Below are 12,407 nucleotides of genomic sequence, written 5' to 3'. Positions count from 1 at the left end.
AAACATTTGCCCACTCACCCAGCCTATCCAAGTCACCTTGCAGTCTCCTAGCATCCTCCTCACAGCTAACACTGCCCCCCAGCTTAGTGTCGTCCGCAAACTTGGAGATATTGCCTTCAATTCCCTCATCCAGATCATTAATATATATTGTAAATAGCTGGGGTCCCAGCACTGAGCCTTGCGGTACCCCACTAGTCACTGCCTGTCGTTGTGAAAAGGACCCGTTTACTCCTACTCCTGGACAGTTTGAGTGAGTGGGAAGATGCAGTATAATGTAGATAAATGTGAGGTTACCCACTTTGTCCTTGTTCAACAGTCACTGAAAGTAAACATGCAGGTACAGCAGGCAGTGAAGAAAGCTAATGGCATGTTGGCCTTCCAAACGAGAAGATTTGAGTATAGGAGTAAAGAGGTCCTTCTGCAGTTGTACAGAGCCCTGGTGAGACCACATCTGGAGTATTGTGCGCAGTTTTGGTCTCCTAATTTGAGGAAGGACATCCTTGCGATTGAGGCAGTAGGTTCACAAGGTTAATCCCCAGGATGGTGGGACTGTCGTATGAAGAAAGATTGGAAAGACTGGGCTTGCATTCACTGGAATTTAGAAGGATGAGACATATAACATTATAAAGGGACTGGACAAGCTCGATGCAGGAAAAATGTTCCCAATGTTGGGGGAGTCCAGAACCAGGGGCCATAGTCAAAAAATAAAGGGGAGGCCATTTAATACTGAGATGAGAAAAAAAACTTTTGCACCCAGAGAGTTGTGAATTTGTGGAATTCTCTGCCACAAAAGGCAGTAGTGGCCAATTCCCTGGATGAATTTAAAAGAGAGTTAGATTTAGCTCTAGGGGCTAGCGGAATCAAGGGATATGGGGAACAGGCACGGGTTACTGATTGTGGATGATCCGCCATGATCACAATGATTGGCGGTGCTGGCTCGAAGGGCTAAATGGCACATTTACACCACATCCACTGGTTCCCCCCTACCCCTCAAACAGGAAATTAGAAATGCGTGCGACAAACGCAAAACGGTTATAATGGGTGACTTCAATCTACATATAGATTGGGTGAATCAAATTGGCAGGGGTGCTGAGGAAGAGGATTTCTTGGAATGTATGCGGGATAGTTATCTAAATCAACATGTAGAGGAACCAACGAGAGAGCAGGCTATTTTAGACTGGGTATTGAGTAATGAGGAAGGGTTAGTTAGCAATCTTGTTGTACGTGCCCCCTTGGGCAAGAGTGACCATAATATGGTTGAGTTCTTCATTAGGATGGAGAGTGACATTGTTAATTCAGAAACAATGGTTCTGAACTTAAAGAAAGGTAACTTTGAGGGTATGAGACGTGAATTGGCCAAGATTGACTGGCAATTAATTCTAAAAGGGTTGACGGTGGATATGCAATGGAAGACATTTAAAGACTGCATGGATGAACTACAAAAATTGTTCATCCCAGTTTGGCAAAAGAATAAATCAGGGAAGGTAGTACATCCATGGATAACAAGGGAAATCAGGGATAGTATCAAAGCGAAGGATGATGCGTACAAATTAGCCAGAAAAAGCAGCATACCGGAGGACTGGGAGAAATTCAAAGATCAGCAGAGGAGGACAAAGGGCTTAATTAGGAAAGGAAAAATTGATTATGAAAGAAAACTGGCAGGGAACATAAAAACTGACTGCAAAAGTTTTTATAGATATGTGAAAAGAAAGAGATTAGTTAAAACAAATGTAGGTCCCTTGCAGTCAGAAACAGGTGAGTTGATCATGGGGAACAAGGATATGGCGGACCAATTGAATAACTACTTTGGTTCCGTCTTCACTAAGGAAGACATAAATAATTTGCCGGAAATAGCAGGGGACCGCGGGTCAAAGGAGTTGGAGGAATTGAGTGAAATCCAGGTTAGCCGGGAAGTGGTGTTGGGTAAATTGAATGGATTAAAGGCCGATAAATCCCCAGGGCCAGATAGGCTGCATCCCAGAGTACTTAAGGAAGTAGCTCCAGAAATAGTGGATGCATTAGTAATAATCTTTCAAAACTCTTTAGATTCTGGAGTAGTTCCTGAAGATTGGCGGGTAGCAAACGTAACCCCACTTTTTAAGAAGGGAGGGAGAGAGAAAATGGGGAATTACAGACCAATTAGTCTAACATCGGTAGTGGGGAAACTGCTAGAGTCAGTTATTAAAGATGGGATAGCAGCACATTTGGAAAGTGGTGAAATCATTGGCCAAAGTCAGCATGGATTTACGAAAGGTAAATCATGTCTGACGAATCTTATAGAATTTTTCGAGGATGTAACTAGTAGCGTGGAAAGGGGAGAACCAGTGGATGTGGTGTATCTGGACTTCCAGAAGGCTTTCGACAAGGTCCCACATAAGAGATTAGTATACAAACATAAAGCACAAGGCATTGGGGGTTCAGTATTGATGTGGATAGAGAACTGGCTGGCAAACAGGAAGCAAAGAGTAGGAGTAAACGGGTCCTTTTCACAATGGCAGGCAGTGACTAGTGGGGTACCCCAAGGCTCAGTACTGGGACCCCAGCTATTTACAATATATATTAATGATCTGGATGAGGGAATTGAAGGCAATATCTCCAAGTTTGCGGATGACACTAAGCTGGGAGGCAGTGTTAGCTGTGAGGAGGATGCTAGGAGACTGCAGGGTGACTTGGATAGGCTGGGTGAGTGGGATTAGATTCGATTAGGAAAGGGGGGGATGCAGCGAGACCTGTGTGTCATGGTACACCAGTCATTGAAGGTAGGCATGCAGGTGCAGCAGGCAGTAAAGAAAGCGAATGGTATGTTAGCTTTCATTGCAAAAGGATTTGAGTATAGGAGCAGCGAGGTTCTACTGCAGTTGTACAGGGTCTTGGTGAGACCACACCTGGAGTATTGCGTACAGTTTTGGTCTCCAAATCTGAGGAAGGACATTATTGCCATAGAGGGAGTGCAGAGACGGTTCACCAGACTGATTCATGGGATGTCCTGGGATGTCAGGACTGTCTTATGAAGAAAGACTGGATAGACTTGGTTTATACTCTCTAGAATTTAGAAGATTGAGAGGGGATCTTATAGAAACTTACAAAATTCTTAAGGGGTTGGACAGGCTAGATGCAGGAAGATTGTTCCCGATGTTAGGGAAGTCCAGGACAAGGGGTCACAGCTTAAGGATAAAGGGGAATCTTTTAAAACCGAGATGAGAAGAACTTTTTTCACGCAGAGAGTGGTGAATCTCTGGAAGTGTCTGCCACAGAGGGTAGTTGAGGCCAGTTCATTGGCTATATTTAAGAGGGAGTTAGATGTGGCCCTTGTGGCTAAGGGGATCAGGGGGTATGGAGAGAAGGCAGGTACGGGATACTGAGTTGGATGATCAGCCATGATCATATTGAATGGCGGTGCAGGCTCGAAGGGCCGAATGGCCTACTCCTGCACCTAATTTCTATGTTTCTATGTTACCCACGCTACTAGTTACATCCTCGAAAAATTCTATAAGATTCGTCAGACATGATTTACCTTTCGTAAATCCATGCTGACTTTGTCCAATGATTTCACCACTTTCCAAATGTGCTGCTATCCCATCTTTAATAACTGCCTCTAGAAGTTTCCCCACTACCGATGTTAGACTAACTGGTCTGTAATTCGTTTTCTCTCTCCTTCCCTTCTTAAAAAGTACATCTTGTCGAACTTGAGGTTCATGCGGGTCCAAGCCAGGGAGACGGCGGTGGTGTTGCTCAGCATGCAGACGGCACGTCGCCTCCAGGCACCACCGTCGGGGGCTGGTAGTTGATGCCCACCTGCGGGAGAGAGAGAAACACCCTTTAGTTCGGTTGCAGACACATTGGAAGGATCACATCCATATTAACGGGACGGAGGTGGAACGTGTTTCCAGCTTCAGGTTCTGGGGGTCAACATCTCTGATGACCTCACTGGGACCCACAATACCTCAACACTGGTCAATAAGGCTCACCAGCGTCTCTTCTCCGTGAGGAGACTAAAGAAGGTCCATCTGTCTCCGCAGATTCTGGTGAACTTATACCGGTGCACGATCGAGAGCCGGACCAGCAGGGTCAGGAACACTACTTACACTACTTAACTCTGCACCTTGTTGATTGGCAGTTGATTGCCCCCCCCCCCCCCCCCCCGACACTCCTTCCCCCAGAAAAATTGCACTACTGCTAAAGTTTGTACATATATATATTTTACTGCTCATTATTATGCATTGCACAATGACAATAAAGCTTGAATCTGAATTCAAGATGATATGCATCTGCCGCCAGTAGGTGGCGGCAGTGGCGCAGCGAATAAAAGCCACCTCCATTGCTTGGTCACGTCAACATGTCCGCGATGGATTAATAGGCAGTGTGCGTAAGTGAGTGGTGAAAGAGAAATCGGTGCTCTTTTAGCCGAGGGACACGAGTTTGGTTCTTCGGTTGGAAGAAGCCGGGGCCACCCAAATGGAGTTCTGGAAATTGCAAATGGTTCCCGCTAGGGTTGGAGTTCCACGAAAGCAGCTGTTCCAGAGCGCTGTGGATCCGGGATCGATCCCAACCTCCGACGTTACGCCACCTTACCCCTCCCCACTCCTCCCACCGCCCCCTTCATCGCAAAGGGGCTGGTGCTGGGTAATTGGCATGTCGCATGGAGGAATAATGCAAATATATGGGACTGAACGAGCGTTAGGATATAAGTGACAGGAGAGAATGGAATTGCAGGTTCAAGTTTAAGTTCAAGTGAGTTTATTGATAGGACAATTAAATTATTGCTTTGCTTCAGCACACAGAGCATAGTAGGTATTTACTACAAAAATTATCAGTTGGGGTGGTGGGTAAATTGGGGAAGATATGCCAGTGTTATTTGCATAGTTATTGGGTCCGAGTGCTACCATTTCCCCCAACACCGCACCATAGTGTGCGCCTGGATTCGCGTGGTCAGTGCGGAAACTCTCTGCATGCAGGGTCTTAGTTCCCGGTGCTCTGGAGTTATCCCGGTTCTCCCCATCACCGGTTTCATACGACGCCCCACCGCCCAAACCCGGGAGCACCTACCATGATGTCCCTTCCAGTCTTACAGCTACAGACAATGTGTCGCATTCGCCGAACGCGTCCCTTTGATACATGGCCCGATAGAATGTTCCATACACCCCGGCCGCGCTGTGATTGGCTGCCAGTGAACGAAGCGTCGGTGTGGAACGCGGAGACAATGGCAAAGGGAACGCCGATTGGTTCTCAAATCGAGTGTCGCAACAGAGGGTTCGCGGCCACATGTTATTCGAACGGCGCAAAGAACCAAAGAACCCCCAAACGACCAATAAGAGACGCATGATTTGGGGTTGGACAGGTTAGATGCAGCAAGATTGTTCCCAATGTTGGGGAAGTCCTGAACAAGGGGTCACAGTTTAAGGATAAGGGGGAAGTATTTTAGGACCGAGATGAGAAAAACATTTTTCACACATCGAGTGGTGAATCTGTGGAATTCTCTGCCAGAATAGGTAGTTGAGGCCAGTTGATTGGCTATATTTAATAGGGAGTTAGATGTGGCCCTTATGGCTAAAGGGATCACGGGGTATGGAGAGAAGGCAGGTACAGGATACCGAATTGTATGATCAGCCATGATCATATTGAATGGCGGTGCAGGCTCGAAGGGCCGAATGGCCTACTACTGCACATATTTTCTATGTTTCTATGTTTCTATGAATTAAACCTACAATAAGATTGCTATTGCCTGATGGCTGAAATCTTGGCAACATATTCTATTCATTTTAAATGCTGTTATTGCACCTACCTCGATTACTTCCTCTGGCAGATCGCCCACGTACCCATAATCTTCTTCGTGAGAACCTCACCACTCCGTTTCTATTAAAACATTACCATTAAATCTTTCCCCTTTCACTTTCCACCTCTTTACAATTTAGAATTCAGAGATGAAACACAGAAAGAGACTTTCCGCGCCGACCAGCGATCCCCGCACTATCCTCTACACTAGCAACAATTTGCAATTTTACCGATCAACAAATTAACTTACAAACCTGTACGTCTTTGCAGTGTGGGAGGGAACCGAGAGAAAACCCAGACGGTCACAGGGAGAACGTACAAACTCCGCACAGACAGCATCCGTGGTCAGCATCGAACCCGGGTCTCTGGCGCTGTGAGGCAGACAATGCCGCTTTCTGCAAAACGTTTTTGCTTACATTTCTATTTGTGAAGATGACATGACAGCATAAGTCCATCCCACAAAGTTATCAGTAGCTGGGTTGGTCACATATTATGAAGACAGTGCAGAAGTCCTAATTTGAAGAAGGACATTCTTGCTATTGAGGGAGTGCAACATAGGTTTACAAGGTTAATTTCCGGGATCGCGGGACTGTCAATGCTGAGAGAATGGAGCGGTTAGGCTTGTATACTCTGGAGTTTAGAAGGATGAGAGGAGATCTCATTGAAACATATAAGATTGTTAAATGGTTTGGACACGCTAGAGGCAGGAAACATGTTCCCGATGTTGGGGGAGTCCAGAACCAAGGGCCACAGTTTAAGAATAAGGGGTAAGCCATTTAGAACGGAGACGATGGAATACTTTTTCTCCCAGAGTGTGGTGAGTCTGTGGAATTCTCTGCCTCAGAGGGCGGTGGAGGCGGGTTCTCTGGATGCTTTCAAAAGAGAGCTAGATAGGGCTCTTAAAAATAGCGGAGTCGGGGATATGGTATGAAGGCAGGAACGGGGCACTGATTGGGGATGATCAGCCATGATCACATTGTACTGGCAGTTGAGATATTTTAGCTTGGCAGCACGTTCGGCGCCAACACTGTGGGCCGCTGGACCCGTTCCTGAGCTGTACTGTGGTAAGTTTTTTGGTCTATGAACACGGGAGCCGTGCCCATTCTCGCCGCCGGGTCAGCACGCTCCATGAGCTCAAGGGGTTTCAATGACTGGAACGTTGTGACCCGTGGACCCCGAACACTTTCAAGAAATAAATTTCCTCATCATTGACCAACCCCCAGCTCTACAAACATCCCCATCCAGAGATAAATCTGAATGATGATTTATGAGATGCGATGATTTACGATGCCACGACTCGTAGGATTGAGATGTAGGGGGCGGTCAGGCAGGCACAATCTGTAATCATTGGAACACAGAAGGCCGAGTAGAGTCCCTGTGGAGGTTTATGAAATCATGAGCGGCATACATAGAGTTAATGCACGGAGACCTTTCGTACCATAGAGGAATCAAAAATTAGAGGGCATAGGTTCGAGATGAGAGGGGAAACAGTTAGAGGAATCTGAGGGGCACATTTACCTCGCAGGCGGTGGCGGATGCGGCACGAGGTTCCAGGTTATAAAGCAGAAGCGGTTACAGTAACATTTAAAGGATATTTATGCAGTTACATGGCGAAGAATTTGATATAGTGAATGCGCCAAACGTGGGCAAATTGGATGAGCAGAGATGAGGCGGCATGGAAGGATCTGTCCGAAGGATCTGTTTCCACGATATAGATCTATAGACATTAAGTAACAGTGTCTTGACAAAGGACATAACACGAAACTAAGTCTCAAATAGATTTAATTTCGTAAATTAGATTTACACCAGTATACAAAAAACGAATCTGTATAAATATACAACACATTCACTCTTCCTCTTCCGCCTTCTTGTCCAGATCCGCCGAATCGATGCCCACTTCCTCGTAGTCCTTCTCCAGCGACGCCATGTCTTCCCGCGCGTCCTGGAATTCTCCTTCCTCCAGACCCTCTCCCACGTACCAGTGGACAAAGGCCCGCTTGGCGTACATTTTGTCGAACTTGAGGTTCATGCGGGTCCAGGCCATGGAGACGGCGGTGGTGTTGCTCAGCATGCAGACGGCCCGTTGCACCTTCGCCAGGTCGCCCCCTGGCACCACCGTCGGGGGCTGGTAGTTGATGCCTATCTGCGTGGGAGAGAAAGAAGAGACTCATAGAAACTTTCAATAGTATGCATTGCGAGCTAAATGTTAAGAAACCCGGGCCATCGTTCAGGAAGATTTTCGGCTGTTCTTGATGTGGTAGATATCACAATACAGTGTGAACCCGCGGATTGGGTCAAGCTTCTGTTGCGTGGATTGGTCTACAATCTACACCTACCTTGAACCCGGTCGGGCACCAGTCCACGAACTGGATGGAGCGCTTGGTCTTGATGGTGGCGATGGAGGCGTTGACGTCCTTGGGCACTACGTCCCCGCGGTACATCATGCAGCACGCCATGTATTTGCCCTGGCGGGGATCGCACTTGAGCATCTGGTTCGCCGGCTCGAAGCAGGCGTTGGTGATCTCCGACACGGAGAGTTGCTCGTGGTAAGCCTTCTCAGCCGAGATCATGGGCGCGTACGTCACCAGTGGGAAGTGAATGCGCGGGTAGGGGACCAGGTTGGTCTGGAGCTCGAGCAGGTCAACGTTGAGGGCGCCGTCGAAGCGCAGCGAGGCGGTGATGGACGACACTACCTGCCCCAGCAGGCGGTTGAGGTTGGTGTAGGTGGGGCGCTCGATGTCCAGGTTCCGCCGGCAGATGTCGTAAATAGCCTCGTTGTCCAGCATGAAGGAGCAGTCGGAGTGCTCCAGGGTGCAGTGGGTGACCAGCACGGCGTTGTAGGGCTCGACCACGGCGGTGGAGATCTGCGGCGCCGGGTAGACGGAAAACTCCAGCTTGGATTTCTTGCCGTAGTCGACGGAGAGTCTCTCCATGAGGAGGGAGGTGAAGCCCGAGCCGGTGCCGCCGCCGAAACTATGGAAGATGAGGAACCCCTGCAGTCCGGTGCACTGGTCGGCCTGTGGGCAGATAAAGCGGAGAGCATTGAGAAGTATAATGGTGGGGTGAGTGTGAGTGTTGCAGAAGTAAACTGACCCTCTGGAGAGGTGTCTAACATCTGTGGTCGCACCCTAACAACTGTCATTTTTGTGTAATATCTGGAGATGGAAAGTTGCTAGAGTATGCTGAGGGATAGATCATTCATTTAACCATATAATCATATAACAATTACAGCACGGAAACAGGCCATCTCGACCCTTCTAGTCCGTGCCGAACACATAATCTCACCTAGTCCCATATACCTGCTCTCAGTCCATCACCCTCCATTCCCTTCCCATCCATATAACTATCCAATTTATTTTTAAATGATAAAAACGAACCTGCCTCCACCACCTTCACTGGAAGCTCATTCCACACAGCTACCACTCTCTGAGTAAAGAAGTTCCCCCTCATGTTACCCCTAAACTTCAGTCCCTTAATTCTCATGTCATGTCCCCTTTTTTGAATCTTCCCTACTCTCAGTGGGAAAAGCTTTTCCACGTCAACTCTGTCTATCCCTCTCATCATTTTAAAAACAATCAAGTCCCCCCTTAACCTTCTGCGCTCCAAAGAATAAAGCCCTAACTTGTTCAACCTTTCTCTGTAACTTAGTTGCTGAAACCCAGGCAACATTCTAGTAAATCTCCTCTGTACTCTCTCTATTTTGTTGACATCCTTCCTATAATTAGGCGACCAAAATTGCACACCATACTCCAGAATTGGCCTCACCAATGCCTTGTACAATTTTAACATTACATCCCAACTTCTATACTCATCAAGGTGCGGAATCGGCGCGGGCGAACCAGGAGCGCCAGATCGTTGAATAACGGGCACTGTTTCACGGTTGAATTCGCTTCCACAACCTACCAGCTTCCGGATGCGATCCAGGACCAGATCCACGATCTCCTTGCCGATGGAGCAGTGGCCCCGGGCGTAGTTGTTGGCCGCGTCCTCCTTGCCAGTGATGAGCTGTTCGGGGTGGAAGAGCTGCCGGTATGTGCCTGTCCGTACTTCATCTACAGGGGAGCGAACAGAGAACGGAGAATGAACCAGTTCATTAAGAAACTGGTTCATTAAGAAGCACACGCCCCGGCAACCGCCGCGGGGAAGGTTTCAGACAAGCCCAACATGTCAGCTTACCGATCACCGTGGGCTCCAGATCAAGGAACACGGCCCGGGGAACGTGCTTGCCCGCCCCAGTCTCGCTGAAGAAGGTGTTGAAGGAGTCGTCGCCGCCCCGGATGGTCTTGTCGCTCGGCATCTGTCCATCCGGCTGGATCCCGTGCTCCAGGCAATAGAGCTCCCAGCAAGCGTTGCCGACCTGAACTCCGGCCTGGCCGATGTGGATGGAGATACACTCACGCTGGAGAGAGAGATAAAGAGGGGGTAGGTCGGTGGAGGAAAAGGGGAAGATATGATTGTGTTATTCCCACGGATATTGGTTCCGAGTGCTAACATTTTCCCCACGTCATACCAGAGTGTGCGACCGGATCAACGCGTTTGCCCTGCGTGGTCACCGCGGAAACACTCTCCACCCATGGGTCTTCGTTCCGGGTTCTCTGGAGTTATCCCGGCTCTCCCCATCACTAGTTTCACACGACGACCCGCCGCCCAGCCACGGGATCACCCACCATGATGTCCCTTCCAGTCTCTCAGCTCCAGACAATGTGTCGCATTCGCCGAACGCGTCCCTTTTATACCCCGCTCAATAGTACGTTCCATACACTCGGGCCGCGCTGTGATTGGCCGCCAGCAACCCGTGGAACGCGGAGACAAAGGTACAGAGAACGCGGATTGGTTCTCAGCGCGAGTGACGCAACAGAGGCGACCTCTACTTCCAACGGCGCAAAGAACCGTCGGCATCTCGACCGTCACAACCGAGGATCATTGGGCGTTTCAATAGTCGCGTCAACACGGACACCCCCAACGTCCAATCGTCGCAACATCAGCCCCCCAAAAGGAGAGTAATACATTAAGGTAAATGCAAAAAAAACTGTAGTTCAGCGGGACAGGCAGCATCTCTGGAGAGAAGGAATGGGTGACGTTTAGGGTCGTGACCCTACTTCTCACAATAAATCAGTAATGAATTAAACCCGAAATCAAATCCTTGTTTTTGTCGAAAGTCTCAAATCTTGGCAACGAATTCGATGCATTTCAAATGCTGTTGTGACACCTGCCTCGATTGCTTCCTCCGGCCGTTTGTTCCAAATTCACACAATGTTCTGTGTGAGAAGGTTAGCCCTCAGGTTCTTATCAAAATTGTACTCCCTCACATTAAATATTTCCTCCTCATCTTTCCCCTCTGGTAAATATTTGTGCTCGATTTCTATTCGTCAAGATTACATTATTGATTTAGTCGATAAACCTCCCAATTGGAATTGATGACATATTTTGAAGACAAAGCGATTGTCTTGCGCCGTCCATACTGAAATAGAATACATCCACTGTTGGGTTAATTTATTAATATCTCACATACCAGCTCCCGTAAAGTATAATCGCCATGAATACCTGTGGTAGCGTTATGTGGCTTTGCTTCGGCCGATCTTCGAGTATTGTGTGTATTTTTGATATGGAGGAATTAGAGAGGACATAGAAACATAGAAACATAGAAAATAGGTGCAGGAATAGGCCATTCGGCCCTTCGAGCCTGCACCGCCATTCAATATGACAATGCCTGATGATCCAACTGTACCTGCCTTCTCTCCATACCCTTTGATCCCTTTTGCGACAAGGGCCACATCTAACTCCTTCTTAAATATAGCCAATGAACTGGCCTCAACTACCTTCTGTTGGCAGATGTTTCCACTGATTCACCACTCTCTGTGTAAAAAATGATTATTTTCATCTCGGTCCTTAAAGACATCCTCCTTATCCTTAAAATGTGATCCCTTGTTCTGGACTTCCACAACCGGAAATAATCTTCCTGCAGATCTGGCCTGTCCAGATGCAAGTCCTTCTAAATTCATATGAAAGTCCTGCCATCCCAGGAATCAGTCTGGTGAACCTTTGTACTCCCTCTATGGCAAGAATGTCTTTCCTCAGATTAGGGCAAGAATGTATTTCCTCGGATTAGGGCAAGATGTCTTTCCTCAGATTAGGGCAAGAATGCCTTTCCTCAGATTAGGGCAAGAATGCCTTTCCTCAGATTAGGGCAAGAATGTCTTTCCTCAGATTAGGTGTAGAGGAAGTTTAGCACGATGCTGTCTGGTATTAGCTTAAAGCAGGTTGGACAAACCTGTGTCCTTTGATCTGCAGCGTTTAAGGCCGAGAAGAGACGCGATGGTAGTTTACAAAATGATGAGACAGAGATAGGTTAAAAGTCAGAACATTTTACGCTGGATAGAACTAGCAAGAACTCGAAGGTCTGATATATGGTGAGGCCCTGGCATTTTAACTGAGATGTGCGAGTATTTATTTTGCACTGAAACTGGTGGGTGCCTGGAACACGGAGGTATTTAAGAGGTTTTTAGTCGTGAACACGAATATACAGAGTATGGCCGTGTCTGCTGCCAGAAGGTTCACCCACGGGCAATTCCATAATTTGACTTCCAAATTTCCAGAGAAGATCAAACTTTGCCCGCTCCCTTATCTCAGAGGAC

The 12,407-nt window shown here is 47.8% G+C and overlaps 1 protein-coding gene across 4 annotated transcripts; it reads right to left on the bottom strand.

The window, feature by feature from the left end:
- Positions 1-3,717: 3,717 nt before the first annotated feature.
- LOC129701393 (tubulin alpha-1 chain-like) lies at positions 3,718-10,494 on the bottom strand. Of its 4 annotated transcripts, none has more exons than XM_055642533.1 (5): positions 10,440-10,494; positions 9,949-10,171; positions 9,676-9,824; positions 8,109-8,789; positions 3,718-3,795 (listed from the first exon to the last, which is right to left on the bottom strand). In XM_055642533.1, exons 1-5 carry the CDS (start codon positions 10,440-10,442, stop codon positions 3,733-3,735), a joined length of 1,119 nt encoding a protein of 372 aa, XP_055498508.1. In that variant the 5' UTR covers positions 10,443-10,494; the 3' UTR covers positions 3,718-3,732. The 4 variants fall into 4 exon arrangements, with proteins under 4 accessions (XP_055498508.1, XP_055498507.1, XP_055498506.1 ...); XM_055642532.1 differs by lacking the exon at positions 3,718-3,795 and adding an exon at positions 7,564-7,915; XM_055642531.1 differs by lacking the exon at positions 3,718-3,795 and adding an exon at positions 7,565-7,911 and having other exon boundaries at positions 8,105-8,789.
- Between the last annotated feature and the right edge of the window lie 1,913 nt (positions 10,495-12,407).

The sequence above is a fragment of the Leucoraja erinacea genome, chromosome 11 (assembly GCF_028641065.1).
Source record: "Leucoraja erinacea ecotype New England chromosome 11, Leri_hhj_1, whole genome shotgun sequence".
NCBI classification, from domain to species: Eukaryota; Metazoa; Chordata; class Chondrichthyes; order Rajiformes; family Rajidae; genus Leucoraja; species Leucoraja erinaceus.
Note: the sequence above shows the minus strand (reverse complement) of the source record. Positions and strands in the feature narration are given on the sequence as shown.